Source organism: Parambassis ranga, chromosome 2, assembly GCF_900634625.1.
Source record: "Parambassis ranga chromosome 2, fParRan2.1, whole genome shotgun sequence".
Taxonomy (NCBI): Eukaryota; Metazoa; Chordata; class Actinopteri; family Ambassidae; genus Parambassis; species Parambassis ranga.
This window is the reverse complement of record NC_041023.1, coordinates 36,286,375-36,310,605: the sequence shown is the minus strand read 5'-3', so window position 1 is coordinate 36,310,605 and position 24,231 is coordinate 36,286,375. Positions and strand designations below refer to the sequence as shown.

Genomic DNA, 24,231 nt, shown 5'->3' with positions numbered 1-24,231 from the left:
ACAAAAATAGTGCAAGGAAAACGGTGGGGGTAGGGGGGCGCCGCATGACCATTTTTTTTAGCTTTTTAGCTAAAAAAGAGGGGGCTGTGGGGTTGAACAGGTTAAATAATGACGGGGTACTACTTTTGAACATGACCGTGAATGTCTCATTATCGATGCATCTATAAATCGACGACACCATCTTTTGACGGAAGGCAGACCCGATCTTCATCAGGTTCATTGATAAGCAGCTGAAGCCTCCGCAGGGGTGTTCCTCATAATTCTGAGATCCTCATTAGCTTGTTTGTCTAGGTATCAGTGCCTCTCAATGATTGGTTGTTTGTGATGATGCAGCCTCAGCCTGGATCCTAAATGAAAAGGGGAAAAATAGCCAGTTCCAGTGGTGGTGCTGTCTCCACACACAGACACACACACACAAGGACACACACATATTCTCATTTCTTACTGTGCTTGGTGCTGCTTTGGAATCCAGGAGTCTGGAAGGTTCTGCTGGTTGCGGGACCTTCACCGTCCATTGTGATTGGTTGGACCTCAAGCCTGTATAGGCTGCCAGGGTGCAGGCCGGACACCATCAGGATATTACTGTCCTAGAGGGGACCAGAAGAGGATTTGGGTTTCGGTTATGTTAAAAAAAAAATGACCACAACAATTGTGCGAAAATTGTTCACTCCTGTCACTGGTCACTTGCAATATAATGGCCAGTTTCTATGGAAACGGCACAATCATGGCTTCAAGGAGAGGAAACTTGTCCTTGTGCAACATAAAGTCAGATTAGAGTTTTCAATTAGTTTTCCTAAAAAATTAGGAAGGATGGAGGGATGGAAGGAAGGAAGGAAGGAAGGAAGAAGGAAGGATGGAGGGCATATAGAAAATGGTGAAGGTGAAGGAGTGGAAGGAAGGAAAGAAGGACGGAATGAAGGAACGAAGGAAAGAAGTAAGGAAAGAGGGAAGGAAAAATGGAAGGACAGAAGTAAGGAAGGAAGGAAGAAAGGAAGGAAGAAAGCAAGGAAGAAAGGAAGGAAAGAAGGAAGGACAGAGGGAATATAGAAAATGGTTAAGGTGAAGGAGTGGAAGAAGGGAAGGAAGGAAGAAAGGAAAGATTGAAGGAAGGAAGGAAGAAAGAAAGGAAAGAAGGAAGGAAGCAAGGACGGAAGGAAGAAAAGTAGGAAGGAAGAAAGGATGGAAAAACAGAAGAACGGAAGGATGGAAGGAAGGAAGGAAGGAAAGGAGGAGGGAAATATAAAATGGTGAAGGTGAAGGAGTGAAAGGAAGGATAGAAGGAAGGAAGGAAGTGAGGGATGTAGGAAGGTCTGTTATTCTCGTCTCACCCAAATTAGAGTTTTCCTAAAAATCAATTAAAAATAACAAAAATCATAAAAAATAAAGATATGCAGTGTTTTACCATGATGCTAACATCTAAATTTGAAACTTTATAAATATTTTACAGTATCTGCACGCCATTTTTGTTCATTCTACAACTTGCAACAACTGTAGAAAGGCTGCAAATCAGGCATAAATGTTAAAGGCTTGCTGGATGGAGAAAGAAATGCAAAATTTTTTGTGTTTTGAAAATTATTTTTAATGGTAACATAATTTCTAATCACAGCTTTGGTTTGGGTGCTCTGATGCATTCAAGGACTGTCTGAAATCTGTTGTTTACTGACCGGGGGCAGGATCTGAGACTGCGAGATGAGTCCGCGTGGCAGCTTGTAGTTGTTGCCGTGGCAGTTTATGGTGGGTGGTATGACCTCCGCCCAGGTCACCTGGTAACCAGTCAGCTGCTGGTGGGATTTAACCGCTGACAAATCCCAGCTGAAGACAGATGTCACGTTCCCGCCTAGGACCTGAAAGGACGCCGTCAGGTTGGATGCCTTCGCCAGGACCTTCTGAGGCGCGGCTAAAAATGAAGCACAAGCATCTGCTGGGTTAATTAGAACTACATGATCATTTTCAGTGCAGCTAATGTAGCTTAGCACAAAGGGGGGGGGGTCCCTGAAGAATTGAACTGAAGGTGAGTACAGTGTTTGTTCTGCCTGGCAACCGGCTGAGACTTTTTCTTCCAACAAGGGCATCTGGACAGGCTGGCTGTTTCAGAGCAAATAAATAAATATATGAAGATGAAGCAGGATGGAAGGAAAGAGAGAGAGAGAGAGAGAAGAGGAAGGAAGGAAGGAAGGAAAGATAGAGATAGAGAGAAGAGGAAGGAAGGAAAGAGAAAGGAAGGAAGGAAGGAAGGACGGAAGGAAGGAAGGAAGGAAAGAAGGAAAGAAGGAATATAGAAAATGGTGAAGGGGAAGGAGTGGAAGGAAGGAAGCTAACCAAATGAAAGAAGAGAGAAAAGGAAAGGAAGAAGGAAAGAATGAAGGAAGAAAGGAAGTGAGGGATGTAGGAAGGTGTGTTATCCTCGTCTCACCTGTTTCTCCAGGACAGGCGATGGGTTTGTGACTCTTGGCCTGGATGCTGGTGCAGGACGGAGTGAGGAATCTGGCGCTCTCTGCCAGGGGACGAGTCTTCCTGCTGATTGGCTGGAGGACAACTTTATACTTGCAGGAGAAGCGCAAACCCTGCAGGCTGATGAAGCTCCCCTACGTCAGACACACACACACGCAGGCAGGAAATCATCATGGCGGTGCTGGCCAATCATTGACAAGAGACTTGTGCGTGCATTAGGGTACCTGTGTGCGGGTCTTCTCCATTGGCCTGGTCTGGTTGTGGACACAGTGCTCTGGTCCCCACTGGACTCTGTAGGCTTCCACTGAAGGATCTGGACAAAGACATTAGTTAATAATGTGTTACATTATGAATGAACTCATTCAGGATTGGTTAAAACCTGCGCTGCTCTGCCAGTAGACGTGCACCCGCAGTTGTCCGTCCTGGTAGAAAGGCGTCCCCACGTCCAGAAGGTCTCCTGCAGAGTCTCTGGGAGCAGCACTGTTTGCTGCAGGACGGACAGACTACTGTTACAACAGGCTGCCATGGTGTCATATATAGAGGGGGGGGGGTGAGGAAAGGAAGGAAGGGAGGAGAAGGAAATAAAAAGAAAGGAAGAAGGAGGAAGAGGAAGGAAAGGAACTGAGAAAAACAGGTGATCAAAAAGGAAGGAAGGTAGGAAGTAAAAGCAAAGGAAGAAAAGGAGAGGAAGCAAGGAATAAATGAAAGGAAGATGATGGAGAAGAAAGAAGGTAACGGAAGAGAGAAAATGTGAGGAAGTAAATCAGGACATAAGGAAGGAAAAAGGAAGCAAAATTAAGAAAAAAAAATTAAATAAAAATAGAAGGAAAAAAGGAAGCTAGGCAGGAAGGAAGGAAGGACGTGACAGTAAAGACAGCAATAAGGTAAGGAAGGATATAAGGGAAGGGAAGATGATGGAGAGGAAAGAAGGTAAAGGAAGAGAGAGAAAATGTGAAGAAGGAGGAAAAAGGAAGAAAGAAGAAAAAAGGAAGTAAAATGAAGGAAGAAGGAAAAAGGAAATAAGATGAAAGAAGAAGACAAATGAAGAAAGAAGGAAAAGGAAGCTAGGTAGGAAGGAAGAAGGCAATAAGGTAAGGAAGGAAATAAGTGAAAGGAAGAAGTAATACGAGAGAAAAAAAGATGAAGGAAAAAGATTTGAAGAGAGGAAGAAGATGAAAGTTTCTTCATTTTAAGAACGTGTGTCCTCAGCTCTGCTTCTGGTGAATGTTAAAAAGATTTAATTTGAAGATTTCCTCTTTTATTTCACAGTGAAAAAGATTTGAGGGTCATTAAAAAACTTCTAAGACGTGTCTCCTTTAATGTCAATGGCCGTCTGTTGTGAGGCCTCAGAGATATTTTCCCTGTGAATCACGCAGCAGGCCAACACTCTGCCTCTGCTCTGCTTCACCTTGAACACTCAACATAACAAACGTATCGGCTCTGTCATTAATTTCTGTCATCGTTTATTTATTCTTAGTGTTTTTTCTTTTTTCGGCTTGAATGGAACACCTTGACATTTTCAATGTGAGAGATTTTTCAGCTCCGTCACGCTGATAGGTTTGGAGGTGGGGATGGTTCGGGCTGTTTCTGGGTTAGGATCAAACATTTTACTTCCTGCTGGGAGAAAATCTTTTAAGACACTTAAGGGCCAAAAAGAAAAAGTATACAAATGTAATTTTTCAAAGTTTTTGTGCAGGAAAATGAGAAAATGAATCATATGTATGTGCCGTGTTACTTATTTAGCCTTCAAATAGAGTTAGGGTTAGGGAGGAGGGAAGGGTGTGGAAGGAAAAGGAAACGAATTGAAAAGAAGAGAGTGAAGGCCGAATAACCTTTACGAAAGGTGAGAGGAAGGAAGGATTAACTTAAGGAAGGAAACAAATGAAAGGAAAAGGGATAGCTGGAAGAAAGGCAGGAAGGAAGGAAGGAAAATAGGGAGGGAGGGAGGGAGGGAATAGGGTAAAGACAGAAGGAAAAAAAAGAAAGAAAAAAGAATGGATGAATTTGGCATTTGTGAGAAAGGAAGGAAGGAAGGAAGGAAGGGTAAACAGTAAAGGATAAAAAGAAGTGAGCTGAGGAAGAAAAGGTAGGAAGGGAGGAAAGGAATAAAATAGAAAAGAAGAGAAGAGAGTGAAGGACAAATAACCTTTAAAGGTGAGAGGATGAATGAAACAAAAGTTACAAGGAAGGAAGGATTACTGGATGAAGGAAACTAGTGAAAGGAATAATCAGGAAAGGACGGAAGGAAGTAAAGATAGTAAAGGATGAAAAGATGTGAGCTCAGGAAGAAAAGGTAGGAAGGAAGGAAAGGAAAGTAAAAAGAAAGGAAGTGTAAGAAGGAAACAAGGAGAGAGAGAGCAGGGACAGAGAAAAGTCAAACTGTGTCTCCTTTCCGAGGACACACCACGCTGTGTGTTGAAGTGGAGGACAGCCCGGGGTCCTTTGAGCTGCGTCTGTCCCCAGTAGGACACCGCCTGCACCTCCACACTGTAGCTCCTGTTGGACTGCATGCTGTCCAGCTCCACCTGGCTCTGCACGCAAACACAAAACAATTTTTTTTTTTTTTTTAGATACTGTATTAATCCCAGAGGGAAATTCTTTACAGCTGCTGCCAAGCAGTGTCATACAATGACTAGCAAGGCACGCCACAGGCTAGGGTGAAGTGTCTTGCCCAAGAACACACAACAGTGACTAGGGAGGAGTTGGGATCAAACCACCAACCTTCCGGTTACTAGACAACCCTGCTATACCACTGCGCCACTGTTGTCCCAAACGCAGGAAACAGCAGGTCAGGAGCGAGGCCCTCGGGGCACCAATGTTTTAGCCTGTAATTTTTTATCACCTTTGATAAATGCTTTTATTAAAAGCTGTTAATGAATGAATTTACCCTTCTGGGGTTGTGGCCACTCACTCTGAGGTCGTTGGTTCGAACCCCGGCCCAGGCAAGTTGACATGTCAGACAAATTACATAGCTACAACTTAGCATGACTACCTTTGGAGTTAACAGGCTTACTGCTAGTCCGCTAAAGAGGTAATGCATTGGAGAGACCATGTGACACAAATATAGGAAATGATGGGTCAGGGTCCTTAGTTTTGTCCGTCGGACACTGCGATATCTGTCAGTCCTCACCTCCCGGACTACCTTCCTCCTCTTGGTCTGCGACGAAGCAGAGGGATGTCCAAGTCCTGTCCAGCTCCAGCTGACCTTGAAGTGGTGGACAGGAACATCCAAATCGGCAGGTATGCTCCACTGGATCCTAGCTGACACCGCCCTGCCAGGGCCGTAGCTCATGTTGGCCACTCTTATCTCGTTGGGAGCCGGAGGGTTGGAGGGGTCTGTGGGTGACAGAATCCAGTTTTTTGTTAAAGATACAGGTCTCACAGAAAGGACAAAAGTAAACCTGACACACACCTCTGCTGGAGTGGATGTGCCTGCTGGGTGTTGTGAACCCTCTGGTCCCGTGGGTGTTGACGGCAGCCACCCTGAACTGGTACCAGCGTCCAGGCCTGATGTCAGACAGCTTCACTCCCTGCTCTGTGGTCTGTGAAGATCAAGACATAAAAAACCAGAGCCGGTGCCTCAACAGTGAAGGAGGTATCTTTCCTAATATTAACAGCGAGCGCTAACCTGTGCAACCACCTGCCAGGAGGTGGCAACATCCTCGCTGGGCTGGATGCCGAAGTTCCACCTCCTTTGCAGGATGTAGACTACGGGTTCGGCCGAAACGTTGAAACGGGATGTCCAGCGCATCTCCAGCTCTCCGGAGGGGAGTTCTTCAAAGGCGAGCTCCTTCCTCGGCTTCAGTGGGGCACCTGGATGGACATTGTAACAAGCCCAATTCACCATCTGTAGTCCCCAGCATCCCCTGGGGCTTTGGGGGGTGGGGGGGGGGGGGTTACCGTACGTTACCATCAGCAACGCCTGAACATGCTGCAAAAACAGCCCCCAAAAAACTGTTACGTGCAATCATGCTAGCAATTGCAACATGATTACCGAATGGAATTACAGGATGGGGGGGGGGGGGGGGGGGGGGGGGGGGAGTCTACAGTACGTTACCATCAGCAAAGCCTGAACATGCTGCACAAACAAATCCCCCAAAAAACTATTATATGCAATCACACTAGCAATTGTGACGTGATGGCCAGATGCAATGGCAGGATAAGGCCACTATGGATCAACCATGTGCTGTGTTCTTTCTGCTGGGTGGGCTATCACCTTTGTAGAGGTCTTTGGGAGTCTGACAGGTGTGGCCGCAACCGTTGGAGCAGCATTTCTTCTGAGCCGAGCACTCTTTGTCGCGGTCGCAGCTCTCCACGCAGGTGGCCGCGAAGCCACTGGCCTTTTCTGGAAACGGACAGACACCCTGCTTCACGGCCAGCACAGACTGAAGGAACTCACAGCTGGTCACGCATTCCCAGTGCTTCTTGGGAAACGCTTCCTGAGATAAGAAAAACGCAGTTAGCATTAGAAGCTAGCTTAGCTTATTTCTTTATCAGTTCCACATTTAACCCAAAAACAAATCACGATTTTACCTCGCACAGTTCTCTGCAGTTCTTCTTCCTCTTCATCTCCCAGGAATCTTTGCAGGGCTCCAGGCACTGTGGGCAATGATACAGACTGCAGTCATGTTGTTGCCTGATGTTAGCATGTGAAGACGCACATGCTAAGTCTTCAAAGATTAGCCTGTCCTTAGCCAGGAAAATGTAAGACATAGGATTTTGGATGGAACAGAAACAAAAATGGGCATATGGGGCAGCAGTGGCTCAGTGGTATAGCAGGGTTGTCCAATAACTGGAAGGTTGGTGGTTTGATCCCAACTCTTCCCTAGTCATTGTTGTGTGTCCTTGGGCAAGACACTTTACCCACACTGCCTCCAGTGCACTCACTGGTGTGGCGCGCCTTGCTGGTCATTGTATGACACTGCTTGGCAGCAGCCTTAAAAAAAATTAATTATTAATTAAATTAATTAATTATTAACGTATCTAAAAAAAAAAATAACATAAAATATTGTGGAGAAATTGATAGTGTGATTGCAAAAAACAACCATGATACAACCCGAAGTGTGGATTTTAAATTGCAGAGTGATTGCAGAAAGCATTGGCGAGCATAATAACAGACTGACTATTATATAATCATATTTTCTGGTGTTTTTGTGATGCATCGGAGCCACTCGTGGGGTAAAACTGTAGAGGAGGAAGTCAAAAGTTGCTGCCAAATGAACTACAGAGTGCACAGAGAGTACACATCTTCCTTGCTCTGCAGTGAAGGGTGTCTTGAAGCATGTCTGATAGCCCTGCCTCTATCTTTTGGCCTCGGCGCGAGGAATCCTCTAATCCGGACTGACGTTTTCCCACTCTTGCGCCTTAGCTTTTGTACCTCGGTGTCGTCATTTCGTTTTCCGCCCCATTTTAAGCTTAAATCGAGCATTCCTTTCACTGCACCGCAAATAAAGCTGACTAGGGTGGGGGAAACTTTGTGATGTGGCTGAGGGAGATTAGAGAAAGCACCTTAATCGGCGTTGGAGTTAGAATGTATTCTAAAGTGATGGAAAGATGCCGTGGCTGTTACACTTGTGCTTACCCTTGAGTGTGAATGTGCTTACACACACACACACACACACACACACACACGCACACACACACACACACACACACACACACACACACACACACATTGTGGGGACCTCATGATCTAGCCTTTCTTCTGGGAACCAATGTGTCTTTTTACATACCATTATGGGGACCTCCCACTGCAGTCCCCTTCTAGGGACCTGCTGACCTAAGCACCACAGTTAGGGTCTCTAGTTTACCCTAGAGGTGGGTCACATGCTTTCTGAAGTGACACAAATTTGACTGTGTGGTCTGTGTTTGTGTGTGTGTTTGTGCAGCCATGTTTTAGGCGACCACCTGTTACGGCTTATTTTAGAGGACATAGACCTAACAACATCCTCACCTTAATTTTAAAAGTTTATGCTAGAAACAATCTAATGTCTTCTGAAGCGCACACACACACGTTTACACTACATTGTGGGGACTCCCGCTTGTGTTTCCTTTCTGGGGACAAAAATCTAACAAGCTCTGGTGCTAACACTAGGGTTAGAGGTCCAAGGTCATGTTAGGGTTAGGCTCATGATCAATCACTTTAGATGAATTACATCTGAAATGATGGGAATAAGGCTGTAAGACCTGGGTGTGTGTGTGTGTTTGGTTATGCTGCACCACTCTCCTTGACCAACCAGAGATAATGGAGCGGACAACTTTAACTCTTGCTGACCGTGCAAAATGCTGTTCTTTTGCAGCTCTGCTCTGTTTGATTCGCTGCCAAATTCCTCTAAGAGGAAATGCCCCCCACGTTCTTCTCCAGCCTTACCCATCCTCGACAACTTACCATCGTCTTTGAACGCATTCCAGACCTTAAAACATCCACAGACAGACCTTGTTCCCAGCGTTTCCCCAAGAAATGAAATAATTTTGGTGTCACAATAGTCACATGACAAAAATTCAGCAAGTTCTAGGCTATTTTGCAGGTTTTCTACAGTTAACATGCAGAGTAGAATGGAAAAACTGGCACGTAAAGGGTGTAAAAATGCAAATACCGTAAACATCTATGGCATACACAACACCAATTTGTTTTTCTAAGATTGACAATAACTGTGGTAGCGTGGAAAAATGTTGCACATAGTGACTTAAAAATGTACGAAATTCACTCTATTTTGGTTCATCTTTAATCAGTTTTACCTTTATTATTGTGTTACATTGCACCACAGACACGTTTGAGTTCCCTTAACTTGTAGCCACGTCTGTGCCGGTTACATAGAGGTGCAGGAGTTTATACCCTAGTAAAAAAGTGAGACACTACCTTGCTGTTGAAATCAGTTCCTCCTCTTGCATGTAATACTTGTTGATTTAATTAATATTATTTAAGATTAAATATAATCTTAAATAATATTTAATTTATTTATTTATTATTTATGTAATTTAATTTTAAAATTGTACTTTTATTTGTTTACTTTTTTAAATTATTTTATATTTAATGATGTTTTAATTTGTTATTATTGTACCTATTGTACAGCAGCATAATAATAATAATTGTTATTATTATTATTATTGTTGTTGTTGTTGTTTTTATCATTGTCCTGAACATCTCACTTTAAAAGCTCTTAATAATGCGGCCAAAAATAAAATTGAATAATCAATATTAAAACTAAATCTTAATATTATGAGTGTTGATGTATTAGCAGGGAAGCTGCCGTTATGTACAGGAGATGAATGGCAGAGCTGAGAAATAGGTAATAACCACCACTGCATCAATAGGTGCACACGCACACACACACACTCAGGTTGATTTATTACCACACACGCACATTAGGTTATCGCAGGCAGGTACACATGCAATGATTTATTGCACAGGAAGAAGTCCCACATGACTTCCTATCTTTAGCCTGAGCAGCTAAATGAAGTGCTTTAATTCACATCTGTGCATGATATACATTAAATATGTACAATAGAATCGGCTTTTCTATGGGTGACATTGCTGAGTATAATTCTGCTATTATTCTCATATTTTGACTTTAATCTCTCTTTCCTTGGAATTCTGAAAATGGAAATTTCTACTTTTTTCTCAGAATTTTTGTATTTGTTCTGTAAAGTCTTACATTTTCTCAGAATTTAAAACATTTTCCCATATTTTTCTCAAAATTCTGAATCATTCGTTCAAAATTCTTGAATGTTTTTAATTTTTCATTTTTTTCTTCTGAAGTCATTTTTCTTAGAATTGTAACTTTATTGTCAAAATTCCTATTCTTTTTTTTTTAGAATTCTGATATATTTTTCTCAAAATTTTGAATAATTCTTTCAGAATTCTAATTTTAATTTTTTGATTTTTTTTCTTCTTAAAAGTCTGCTTTTTCTTGGACTTCTAACTTTATTGTCAAAAATCTGACTTTTCTAAATTTTCTTCTGAAAAGTTTAATATATTATAATAATGATAGTTTTTATTTTTTTGTTTTTTTAATCTCATAATTCTAAGAAAGAAATTGTATTTTTATCTATTAATATTATTAGGACTAATCGACTTTCTGAGGGGGTCGACCACGCTACACCCAGCACCTGTTGGTTCGGCCTCCCATCCTTAGAAGGACCCAAAGCACACAACTCAATAAAAAAAAACACACACCTACCTTTGCACACTGTTTATGATGGCGACACCAGCCCAAGGATCCATTACTCTAGAGAGAGAGAGACAAGCACAAATGAATAAGTGGCTCTAATTGAATTAAGTGCGGAGGAATACATTTTAATGCCCTAATTATAGCTTAGTGCTGCACAGGCTCAGAGGAAGGTGATATATAATTACAGAGAATGGTACAGAGTTCACACTTTGTACCGCATGAGTGTTATTTTGGCTGTATTAGAACAAATTGCTGTGCGTGTTTTCTCTCTCTCTCTCTCTCTCTCTCTCTCTCTCTCTCAACAGTCCTCCCTGCAGAGCGCCTGAGGCGGATTTGCTCAAGAATAATGAGCTCAGATCCAGGATCACCAGTTGAGACACAAGACGGCGGTGCTGTATATTTATAACCAAGTGGACACAAAGCATAGCTTCTTTCAGTATACTGGTGTCTTCTATAATATTAAATATGCAGTTGTATATATATATATACATATAAGTTTCTATGTATATATATATATAAACTTATATACATACTTATACTTATACTTAACTTATATACACATATACATATATATATATATATATATATATATATATATATATATATATTTGTGGCTTCAGCTAAACCCAATAGGGCTAAAGCTCAAGTAGTCATTTTAAGGGTTAAACCAAACCAAGTAGCTTTTTTGGCTAAAGCTACCCAAGTACCTCTAATGGCTAAAGTTCACAAAGTAAAGCTAAAGCTAACCAGTAATTTTAATAGCTAAAGCTAACCAAGCAGGTTACATGGACAAACCTGGATAACTCATTTTAATGGCTAAAGCTAACTGACTAGTTTTAATGACTAAGCTTGGACAACAACACTCTCCTTGTGGTTGTGTTTTGTATATTCTAGTTTCATTAACCTCTGAGTATACCACAGGAATAACAATAAACAAACACTGAGGTGAAAAAAATCATTGCAGAGCGCAGTCTGTCATCAACAGCTGTCGGTGTCTCTGGTGGAGTGGAGGAGAGTGTGTGGCCTTTCAAACACTGATATTTGGTCTGTCAATAAACAAACAGAGCGTGATTGATGGGAGAACTCAATAGTCTCCTCTGGGGTTGGGGATTATTAAAGTGGAGATTGTTCCTCTTCTCTCTGAACTTTATGGAGACTTTAGCCACACTTCAGCAAATCATTATCCTTCGCTTCAGTGGAGCTGTGACGAGTTAGACATCATGATAAAGTTTTTTTAAAAGTATAATTCTGCTATTAATCCCATAATTTGGACTTCAATCTCTCTTTACTTGCAATTCTGTCATTGAAAAATTCAGCTTTTTTTCTCAGAATTTGTTCTGTAAATTGTTATGTTTACTTAGAATTCTGACATTGCTTCTAGAATTCTGGATTTTTTTTCTCAAAATTCTGAAAATATTGATATTTATTATTTATTATTTATCATTCTTTTAGAATTCTTTTTTTATTTATTTTTTCTTAGACTTCTGACATATTTAATTCTGAATCATTCTTTCAGAATTCTAACTTAATTTTTAATTTTCTTCTTAAAAGTCTGATTTTTCGTAGAATTCGAACTTTATTGTCAAAATTCTGCATTGTGTATAATTTATTAATAATAATAATAATAATAATAATAAAGTGCCATCATTTCAGAAAATTTAATTTTTTTCAAAATTTCAAAATTCTGAATCATTCAATCAAAATTCTAATTTTTTTCACTTTTTATTTTTTTTCTAAATTTTCTTCTGAAAGTTTTCTTAGAATTGTACCTTTATTGTAACATTCAGATTTAAAAAAAAATAATAATCATAATGTGCCATAATCTCTATTATTCTGAAATTAGATTTTTCTCAATATATCTTAATATTTATGATAATATGCCATAATCTCAGAATTCTATTTTATTTATTTATGTATTTTAGAATTTTGCAATTACTCTCAGATTTCTGACAATAATCTAATAACTCTATTTTTTTCAATGTTCAATGTTGTCATTTTTTCCCTGTATTTTCCTCTTTCTGACAATAATCTCATAATTCTGGCTTAATTCTCCCATAATAACAATTCCAACATACTTTTCTCATAATTCTAAGAAAGACGTCAGACTTTATATTATTGGTACTAACTGACTTCCATACCATGTTTGACATAAAACAGGAGCACACACTGGCTTCTTTGGGCTTTTTCTATGGGATCTACCACACAGTAAATGTGTTACATAAACACCCTGTAATTAATCACTGGAAATATTAATAATTTTTAATAATTAATATTTAAATCCCAGTTATACATGAACTTTCATACAAATATCAGTGTAGATAAACTTTATGTAATATTTTTTCTCAGCAACCAATAAATAAAGTCAATATGAGTGAACTTCACAGGTCAGTAGCCAATCATCTGACATCAGAAGGGTTCCCTGTTGCATTCAAGTCTGGACTGGACATCAGCCTGTGCAGTTATTATCAGTCTAAGCGCCCCCTGTCAGTGTAAAGCCTGGGGTGCTGAGAGAGTGACAGTTGAGTGATCTATATGATTAATCGAATCAGTGTAACAAGCCTTGCGGTCTGCTCTGGCCCCTGTCTGACTGTTATTAATATTGATCTCATGGAAGACTTCATTATATCATAAATTACTGGCAAATTCTGGATTATTTGACATTTATTTTTTACATTACACATCTCATTTATGACGCGTGTGTGCAGGTCCCTTACCTGAAGAGGTGTTGAGAGCGCAGCGACGCTGTGCAAGCTGAGGCACCGCGACGCACACCTCGCCCTGGATACGCTTTCCGACCAGGACTCCTTATCATCCCCAGGAGCAGAAGCAGCAGGAGCAGCAGCAGCATCCACCCCGCGGTGCCTCCTTGCACACGCACCGTACCCACAGAGGAAAATAATCCACAGAGACAGAGCGCTCGTCATGACTTCTCCTCCTTCGATGCTGCTGTAGGAAAGTAATCTGATGGAAGCCCCGCTTAACTAGAAATTATATAGCTAAGGGAGGAGCTATGAAGCCGTAGGCACACACACACAGTTTAGGGTCAGGATGCTGAGAGGCTTCACTTAGCGCAGCCCTGATGCTCAGTGTCATTACATCACTAAATTATTTTGATTTAATTAATTTAATCATTTTTATAGATGTATTTTGCATATTTCATATTGGTTGTTGCTTGTTGCTTCTAGTAGGTCAATTAGTAGTGTTGGTTAAATGGTTGGTTGTTGTTGATTGGATTAAGTGAGTTAGAGGGGTGGTTGGTTTGGCTGGTCAGCTGGTTAGATGGCTGACCGGCAGGTAAGTTGGTTGCTTGGCTCTGGTCAGTTTCTTGGTTGGTTAGTTGATTCTGGTCAGTCACTTGATTGGTTTGGCTGGCAGGTTGGTTAGTTGGTTTTCTTTGGTGAGTTGGTTGCTTGGATTGATCAGTTTCTTGGTTGGTTAGTTGATTCTGGTCAGTAATTCGGTTGGTTGGTCAGTCTTGCCAGTTGATTGGTTTGGCTGGTCGGTTGGTTGGTTGGCAGGTTAGTTGGTTTCTTTGGCTGGGTGGTTGTTTGGCTATGATCGGTATCATGGTTGGTCAGTTGACTCTGGTCAGTCAGTTGCTTGGTTTGGATGTTCAGATAGTTAGTTGGTTGCTTAGCTGGCTGGCAAGTTGGTTGGTCTTCTTTTGTTAGTTGGTTGCTTGGCTCTGATAAGTTTCTTGGTTGGTTAGTTGGTCTTGTTGGTTGGTGTGGTTGGATTCCTTTGGTTAGTTGTTTGCTTGGCTTGATCAGTTTCTTGGTTGGTTAGTTGATTCTGGTCAGTCGGTTGGTTGGTTGTTCTTGTCAGTTGCTTGGTTTGGATGGTCAGATGGTTAGTTGGTTACTTGGTTTTTCGTTAGTTGGTTGCTTGGCTTTGATCGGTTTCTTGGATGGTAAGTTGATTCTGGTCAGTCGGATGGTTGGTTGGCTGGCAGGTTGGTTGGTCTTTCATTAGTTGGTTGCTTGGCTTTGATCTGTTTCTTGGTTGGTTTCTTGGTTGGTTAGTTGCTTCTGATCAGTCGGTTGGTTTAGCGCCCTGCTACAGGGGCGTTTTAGAGGACATGGGGTTGCATCTCTTTCTACTGCTGCAGCCCAACGTACAGAGTCTCAAAGGAAACATGTCCTGAATGACACTGTTTGTTTTTTATATAAAAAGGTCATGTCGATATCCACAACACATTATCATCCCCCCACCCCCTTGGCCTAACATCATTGGTTACAATAAGTCCATAAGCTTTATGGCATTAGTCTTCTCAGACCTCTTGCTGTTCTATTAACACTTTTACACACAGGTGGAGAAAACACTCTCTCCTGAAGGTTTGTGGTTGCAAGCTGTGCATTTTCCAGGGAATCCCAGCTGATCCCCCCTATTAAAAATATACAACCACAAACGTATCTCTCATAAGCTTGTTTTCCTCGCCCAGGGACAGGAGAAAATGTGACGTTTTGGAAACTCTGAGGAGATCTTCAGGTTTTCTCTCATAGGGGTTAAGGGAGGGGGGGGGGGCTACTTGTAATCCTGCAGTGCTAATGAGTGCCCTATTTTTTCCCAGGCTGCATTCCACACTCATATTTCAGTCATTTTATAGCACTTCCGTTAACCTAATGAGCCTTTGTCGCTGACAACTTTTTACTGACTGAGAAAAATCGACACCCAGCGAACCTCTGAAGGCTTTTCTGTTATGTTTTGTCCAGAAATAGGGTGTTAATGAAGTGAGTGTCTCTCCTTATCAGGATGCTCTGGTGGTCCACCCTCTCTTTCTGAAGCTCCCCCGAGGGGGGCTGAGGGGGGTACGACTTGACTGTTTCACAAATAAAAACAGCAAACTATGCCAGTGTAATTGGCTCATTGTGTGCGCACGGTTGTTCAAAAATGGCAAATACAGTTCAGATATAGAAGTCATCTTCTTGTGAATTCGTATGGTTCTTCTTGTGAAAGAACCATACGAAGCATGGGGGTGGTAGCATCATGGTTTTTGGACCTGAATCTAAATCTTGCATGATTGGTGGAACAATCAATTCTGAATCATACCAAGATACCTCGTGTGGTGTCAGGTGCAGCACGACGACCCCCCCCCCCCCCCCCAACCCCACCCAATGCACAAGACCTTGCTAGCGATGTTAGCTAACCCCGCTCCTTAAAAAACTTGGATTGGAGGAGTAACTCTTAGTAACTCTTAGCATCAAAAACATACAAAAATGCTAAGCTAAGCTAAGCAGTTAAACCGATGGCAGCAAGGCTACACTGCCCCCCCCCCCCCCCCCCCCCCACACACACACACACACTCCTTTGTGTCCTCAGACAACATCATCTGGTTTCTACGCCAGCTCCCCTGTATACTGTAGCTCCATCTTATAGTTAGCTTCTGGCTAATTCCACATTTATATTGCATCAGTTCCCAAAATAAATAACTGTGATACAAAAAAAACCTGTTGATTCAGTGGTCGCTGGCAGAATAGTGTGGGAAAAGTCGCTCATTAGAAGAAGCCGGCAGCACCTCTCTGGCCATATAAACAAGTAAGCTCCTCCACAATAATTGAAAGCAAGCTCTATAAAGCTATTGCTTTTGTAAGAACAGGTGTTACAAATGTCCTGAGACCAACTCAACAGAAAGACGAAGCACCACTGATTGCAAAATGTGTTTATCTGCCGTGCAATAGTGCAATTACCCTCCATGCCCCTAGGGGGAGTCAAAACTTTTGTCATTCAAGTCATTCAAACTCATATACAGCAGTCAGATTACTATACTACGTTGTGTCAAGCATTAGCAGATGCTATACGTCAGTCATGTAGCTTTTTAGCACATTAGCTGATGCTATGCTATGTTTCTAGCATGCTACAAGGGCATCAGTTGCATCCTACACAGCCCTAAACATGGCGCAGAAGTATATAGCTAGGCACCTTTCAATACAACTTGTTACCATGGTAACCAGGATTTAAATCATGTTTTTTTTTAGTAATACCAGGAGCAAAAAATTGCACTTAATCTGGAAAATTGACAACAAAAATTGTTCAAATGACCACATTGACAACAACAAATTGTTAGCCCAACTAGATGATAGATTGTAAACAGAATTTTAGCGGCCATCTTTCTTTAGTTGACAACCTGTTTGTATTTTAAACTTACAATGTTCTAAAATCCCACCCTGACACCACCATGTGGTTTTCATTTCTCCTCTCTCTCTCCTCTCTGCATGTGTCTCAGGGGAATCCCATGTTTCCAGCGTGGGGTCCTTCAGGCTCTGTGCAGACTGCTGTGTGGACCTGCTCAGGGCGCTTGTTACAGGACAGCCCCAATTTAACGGGGGTACACCTTATAAAAAAGGGGGGGGGGTACTCATTTTCATGGAGGTTGGAAAGCTGTTTTGTTTTCCCCTTATATGTCAGAGGAAGTATTCAATCTGGTCTAGATTAAAAACTTGAACTTCAACACCCAAAGCAGCGATGAGCGGGCCCTCGCTCTCAGCACAACCCCCAGCCGCCCCCCCTCATGATCATAGACGGTCGTTAAGGTCATTAAAAACCCAAACATAATTTTACTGCAAGGGAATGACAGTTGCCACGCTGCCACACAGACGCCATTGCATGCAGCTTCACTGCCTTCATAGTGTAGCTTCACCAACGAGTTGGTGAATGAATTTGATGGACATTTCCTGTTACCAGCAGGGGGCGCCACGAGTAAAGCAGGATTTCGACATATGGAGGTGTTCATGGCGGAGCCCTCATCATGCTCACAAAGTTTGAAGATGTTTGGATAAAGTATGTGGGCATTGTTTGAAGTTTCATGGCGAAATCATGAATCTTCGCCAGAATTTGGCGAGCCACAGAGGCCCTTTAAGTTAGAGAAAAGCTTTTGATAACTTTTGATCAGCAGGTCCTTTAGGTCATGTCCACTAAATATCAAGTCAATCAGGCCAAATCCCTAGGAGGAGTTTGTCTGCATACCAATGGTGGAAATCGCCTAATTCCACCCAAGATGGCAGACTTCCTGTTAGGTTGAGGTCATTGTGTCAGGAGACTTTTTGGTGTGTCTCAGTATGATAAACACGTGTACTGATTTTCATGCACCTATGTAAAACTAAGCCTAAGGTGTTTTGAAAATGCCAAGGGGGCGCTGTAGAGCCACTTGGTGCTTGGGCCCTAATAACAAGTTGCCAGCAAGGGTTAAAATTCAACAAAGTAAGGTTAAACAAACATTCAGAAGCACTCTGAAAGGAGGCTTGAAGCCAGATCTGGTCCCGAATACCCCCTTCCAGAACCTGAGCACTCCATATATACCTTCCTGTGGCCTCTTATTAAAGCTCAGACTTGGTGTTAATACATGAAAAGCCACTCAATTTAGGTGTTTAATAATGCTTTATCAAAACACACACACACACACACAAGGTCATACAAATGATTCTGCAAAGCGCTCTGCTGCCACCTGGTTTCACGCACCAGTACTGATCCCTTAATTGAAGCTTATGCCTTTTTTAAATCCCATTTAAATCAAACACATGGATGAAGCTGTTTAGAAAGAAGTGGGGGGTTCAGTTGCAGAGGTCGGTGCTGCAGCACTGGGCCAACACACCCAGGGTCGAGATGTAACCCTGACACACGGCCATGTTAATGCACTGACGGAACGAGGAGTCTGAAAAACAAAGCATTTAAATGCATTGGTGCTTTTCATGTGGTGTTAGCTGCATGCTAATTACGTAGCACACTCACACAGGGGGGCTTGGAATATGACAGCAGCGCAGGCATTGGCTCTTCCCGAGCAGGTCTGGACGCTGGTGGGGGTGCAGAGGTCGCCTCCCTTTGAGAAACAGTAGTTGCACCTAAGCGCTTCTCCTGGTAACACACACATCATCATAATAACAAGAGATCATGATGTAATGCAGTTATGATGCAACAGCTCCACCTGCAGGAGGAACTCTGTGTAGTGCTGCGGTAACTGCTGACGACATGCATTATGGGAAATGTAGGATCAAGATGTGCCATCAGCTTTAACTATAACTGGCATATAAAGGCTTTAACCCTCATGGACTGTTTGCAAACACTACCCTTATGTGTTGTTCGGGACAAAAACGTCCCCTAACTTTAACGGTTTTAAAAATATATCAGATAAATATTTTTTTGAAATGTTTTTGCATAGACCTTTTAATTAACTTCAGTTCTAATCAACAGTAGTGAAAAAATCATTTTCCCCCAGGATTTTAACTGTAAAAATCACAAATTTTACCTCCTACCAACAGGGTAAACCACCAACAATCAAGAATGCATGATTATGTGTGGTTATAATGTAACCTATGTCTATGGGGCAAAATGGTAGAAAAAATGAAAATCCAGTGCTGTGCAAAAACTAATAATGCAATAAAGTAATTTTTTTTACTGATGTTTGACATGACCAAGACTGTAATAAAGGTTAAAAAATCCAGTCCACATTCACCTTTTCTATTAAAAATGAGCCATTTTGTGTGTTTTTTTCCAATTTTCAGCACCACCCCTTATAAAATTGGTGATTAAAGGGTTAACAACTTAATGACCATATTAATTAACCCTTTACCTGCAGGCCTGTGCTCATGTAGTGTAGTTTCTGGCTTGTATATGGAGTTATAGGGAGTATTTTAGCACATAATTGTGTGTCTACACACTGTGTATGTATGTTAGAGAGGAAAAGAGCCATTTGCACACTGATCTTGTTGTGTGTGAGTACACACAACCACAGTTTTCATAGAGTAAACAAAGACAAAGACTGTAGGAATGCAACAAATAGCTGAGAACTTCTACCAGGATGACAATTACATTTTGTGAACACAAAATTTTGTTGTTGATGCCTCATAATATTTAAGCAACCTGAAAGGCATTTAATAATAGAATTGTGCACAGTCCTCAAATGCACCCCAGGACGGGTTGGGGGCAGTAGCTTCGTTCTTTGCACCATCTGCCTCCTAAGTCAACCCACCACTGAAGAAGTCAAACAGATGAATTATGGGAGATGCTCTGGCTCAATTTGAGCAGTGAAGTAAAGTTGAGACAATAATGATCTAAAGTCTGGGTGTCAGGCAAGGAAAGTCAGGAAAATAAAGTTACTAAGTAAGTGAAGTGTACCTAATTCAGGCGTACAACGGCGATGCATAAGCATGTAAAATGAAAACATCCAGGAGTTCTGGCGTCTGAAGTTGTGGATGGGTAAAATAGCTGTTTTTTTTGTTGTTTTTTTTTTAGCTTTCGGAAAACACGTCCTCCAGTAGAGTGACTTTACTTTTAGGTTAGTGTCTCAGTTGAGATCACTGAATTAGTCTAAATGAAGTCTAAGTGCCCCTTTTCCATGGTGTGTTGCGCTCCACACGACCACATGTGCATGTTACTAAATAGACACCATAGATAGATAACTTGATAACATAATAAATAATCATTGACTAACCAAATCTAATCTACAGTTTAGTCCCCTACTAAAATTAGTATTAAAAGTAGTTTAGTAAAGTAAAGTAAATTTGTTGCAGCCCTAAAAGTAAGTGCCTGGCTCTTTGATGCTGAGAGGTTCAGACTAAACAAAACAAAAACACTAGTGGACTTGCATGCATCCTCCTGGTCATTTGATGGTGACAAGAGCAGCAAGCAGCATGAAGAGAGGATTCACCTGTGCATGAGTGAAGGATTCACTTGTGAACAAATGAAGGATTCACTTGTGAACGAATGAAGGATTCGCTTGTGAACAAGTGACGGATCTACTTGGAAATGATTGTGCAGCCTGACTCTATGAAGGGCCAGGCTGTGAAGCTGTGAAGGCTGCACAATCATTTCCAGAGATTGTGCACAAGTGAATCCTCTCTTCATGTTGCTTTCTGCTCTTCTCACCATCAAATGAAAACAAGGTCACACGTAAGACCACTTGCCTTTTTGTTTTGTTTAGTCTGCACCTGTAGACATCAAAGGGCCACACATGCATAGCAACACTTTCTTTGTTTTTGTTTACTATGAAGACTCTGTGGTTGTGTGTACTCACACACAACAAGATCAGTGTGCAAATGGCTCTCTTCCTCTCTAACATACACACACAGTGTGTAGACACACAATTATGTGCTAAAATAGTCCCTATAACTCCATATACAAGCCAGAAACTACACTACATGAGCACAGGCCTGCAGGTAAAGGGTTAATATGGTCATTAAGTTGTTAACTGTAAAAATCACAAATTTTACCTCCTACCAACAGGGTAAACCACCAACAATCAAGAATGTATGATTATGTAGTGCCATGTCTGTGCAGTCAAAAAAAGTGTGGTTATAATGTAAGTCTATGGGACAAAATGGGAGAAAAAATGAAAATCCAGTGCTGTGCAAAAACTAATAATGCAATAAAGTCAATTTTTTTACTGATGTTTGACATGACCAAGACTGTAATAAAGGTTAAAAAGAATCCAGTCCACATTCACCTTTTCTATTAAAAATGAGCCATTTTGTGTTTTTTTTTTTCAATTTTCAGCACCACCCCTTATAAAATTGGTGATTAAAGGGTTAAAATCCTGGGGGAAAATGATTTTTTCACTACTGTTGATTAGAACTGAAGTTAATTAAAGGTCTATGCAAAAGAATTTCAAAAAAATATTTATCTAATATATTTTTAAAACCGTTAAAGTTAGGGGACGTTTTTGTCCCCGAACAACACATTAGGGTAGTGTTTGCGAACAATGCATGAGGGTTAAATGGTTTCTGTTATGATCTGGTGCTAAAAAGAAATAAAATTGACCTGATATAATGATGGGAAAAACTGAACTGATTCCTAAATATGGTAAATGTTGGATAAATAGGCTATATCAGGGGTGTCCAAACTACGGCCCGCGGGCCAACTGCGGCCCGTGGTCGGATTTTCTATGGCTCGCGGCTTCTATCTTAAAATGTGTTATTTTTGGCCCGCCTGCCAAGAGTAAATCACAGAGTAAATCATATATATATATATATATATATATATATATATATATATATATATATATATATATATATATATATATATATATATAAAAAAGTCATTACTTTGCAAGAGCTGCTGTATTAACACATCACTAATCATGGAAATTACCTCATATGAAGAACTTCCTAAATATTACAGATCACACACATGAGTGATTTAGCTTAGTAACGGTGCTAAAATTGTATAATTGTGCTATATGTAGGAGTTGTTACCTTGCTTTCAGCTGCCCCAGTCTTCACCAGAGGAATGCTGGTGTAGTGACTCCTCTGTCTTTAATACACTTGTGCAAAAGAGTCTGCTCAATGTCTGCGGTGAGAGCTCGTGATTGGTTGGAGCCGTGTAAAAGAAACTGGAATGTGGAACTTATGGGCTCTACATCACATCACCTGACAATTGAGATGTTATTTTGTTTATTTGAAAAGAAATAATTTTCTTAGCTCCATCTGTTAGTTTTAGTAGCATATTTATATTTCACAAAACTTTTAAAATAAGATGACAAAAATGTTAATTTCTTAATTTATTTTTTTAATGTTTGTATTTTTCCTGTTGTAGCATCGTAGTCTCTGGCTAGCAGTGCGGCACATTTATTATTTGAACAAGTTCTAATGTGTCCTTTGAAGAACCATTAGCTGCCTTTAAAGGGCCGATAATTACAAAAAAAACATTCGTGATCATGATACATTTAAATTTTGCCTTTTTATTGAATTCCAATCAGCATCAACAAATCAGTTGCAGCGATCGGTTGAACATGTGAAGACTTTGTAGGTGGAAATAGACTGCAAAGCGAAGGCGTCTGATGCCTTCATGCACCTCTTAAAATAGGAGTACCCTGTGGAGATGAGGAAAAAAACAAAAATTGCAAGTGTGATTGCAAAACATACCGACAATGCTTCTAATTCTTCTAAGTTCGTAGTTTCTTACTGGGAAATGTCGAGATGACGTATGCGCACACTTCGTCTGGTCTCTGGCAGGTCTCCACCGTAGTGAAGCAGGTGCCGCCTACGCTCGCCGGAATGCAGCGGTTGCACTTCAGAGCCAAAGCTGGAAGACATTCATATGCATAATTAATATAAGCTAACGTTAGAAATTAGCATTATTTTGGGAGGAAGAGCGGACTTACAGCTGCTGATGCAGACGATCAGGAGGACGACAGCCAGCTGTAATGTTTTCATTTTTGATTGTCACTGTAAAAAAATAAAAAAATAAAATTAAGTCGTATATAAATTAATACACTTCATTTCATAATGAGATTATGAGATTTACCTGTTGGTGCTTCTTGTTGGAAATGTGCAGCTCCACTAGCAGCAGGGTGTTTTATAGTGTGGTCACACAGAAGTTAAACACACACTGGAATTTCTAATGTTACAACACCTTGTTTATGTACCAAAGACAAACAGTCATTGTGAAACTCAGAACGTACTGTTCACTTTGGGCAATGACAAGCCGGGATATCCAGATTATTTTTTGAGTTGAGCTATTTTCTGGATCCTAAAAAAACAAAACAAAACAATTTTTTATTTGTATTTTTTTATTCAATTACATTTGATACATTTAGCCTTTACTGCAAATTTTATTTTTTTTTCCCCCACTGCGCATGCGTTTGCCGAACACAGTCGACATCACTGCGCCTACACGAAATTGTTTCAGATGATAACAAACATGGCGGCACCCACACGGCATTGGACAGAATTGTTGGAGGCTATATTTGATGAGCTGAGGCAGCAACACGCAGCACAGATTGTGACTGACTTAGATTTTTCCTTTGAAACAGCAACAGCTCCAAGTTAGACATGTGTAATTTCCAGTTCAATGTGATCACCTGAGCACCTGAATTTGTGTGTAGTGTGAGCAGTGACGTCGCAGCTGACCATTGCACCGTACAGTGTGAGCACATACATCGTGAGCTTTGACTTGACATCGCATGGGTTTTATTCGTATTGTGTGAGTTGGTGTTAAACACAGACTTCCCCAAAATCGCACAGTGTATTGGAGGCTTTAGAGTGCCATAAAGTGTAGATAGAGGATGTGACAAAGGAGGAGGAGCACATGGTATGTATACACAGGGAGAGACTGACAAGACACAGGTGTGAACAATTAGGGCGGATCATTCAATCAGAGTGGAGGAAAAACAAGCAGGTAAGCAGAGGTAACACAGAGAGAGAGAGAGGAAGGGAGACAGAAGCTGTGTCTGCATCCTTCGGAGTGCGCATTTTAAGGCCGCTTACGTCACAAAGCTGCGCGAAGGCTGTCCCAATTCGCCAAAAGTCGAAGGGTCCTTCAAATGCGTCCTCCAAATGCGTCCTCCTTTTGCCTGAATTTGGAGGACGCATCGCTACCATCCTTCGTGGCCTTAAATATCCCACAATGCTTTGCGGGCCTACTTTTTGTCCAATAGTACAATGACGGACCAAGCGAGCGGCAGCGGCACCGGCAGGAGTGCCGAATTCACATTTAAATGTAAGTAAAGAGCAGTAGTTCGAGAGTTTTAAAATGGTAGTAGTGATAGCGGCATTAAAAAAATGAGTTTTATATTTACAAACATGATGTCCTGTTGATACGAGGCGCTGTAAACTAAACGCTTTGATTGAATGTTGTTTCTGGACTGTTTACTGTAGTATAGTATAAAGTATAGTTCACG

General features: G+C 41.1%; 1 protein-coding gene across 1 annotated transcript; it reads right to left on the bottom strand.

Annotated features, from left to right (window-relative positions):
- Positions 1 to 246: 246 nt before the first annotated feature.
- Positions 247 to 13,897, bottom strand: anos1a (anosmin 1a). Its single transcript, XM_028399449.1, has 14 exons — positions 13,337 to 13,897; positions 10,632 to 10,679; positions 6,985 to 7,050; positions 6,668 to 6,890; positions 6,080 to 6,264; positions 5,864 to 5,993; positions 5,582 to 5,787; positions 4,856 to 4,982; positions 2,831 to 2,938; positions 2,676 to 2,764; positions 2,414 to 2,585; positions 1,665 to 1,897; positions 446 to 587; positions 247 to 347 (listed from the first exon to the last, which is right to left on the bottom strand). Exons 1-14 carry the CDS (start codon positions 13,544 to 13,546, stop codon positions 295 to 297), a joined length of 1,992 nt encoding a protein of 663 aa, XP_028255250.1. The 5' UTR covers positions 13,547 to 13,897; the 3' UTR covers positions 247 to 294.
- Between the last annotated feature and the right edge of the window lie 10,334 nt (positions 13,898 to 24,231).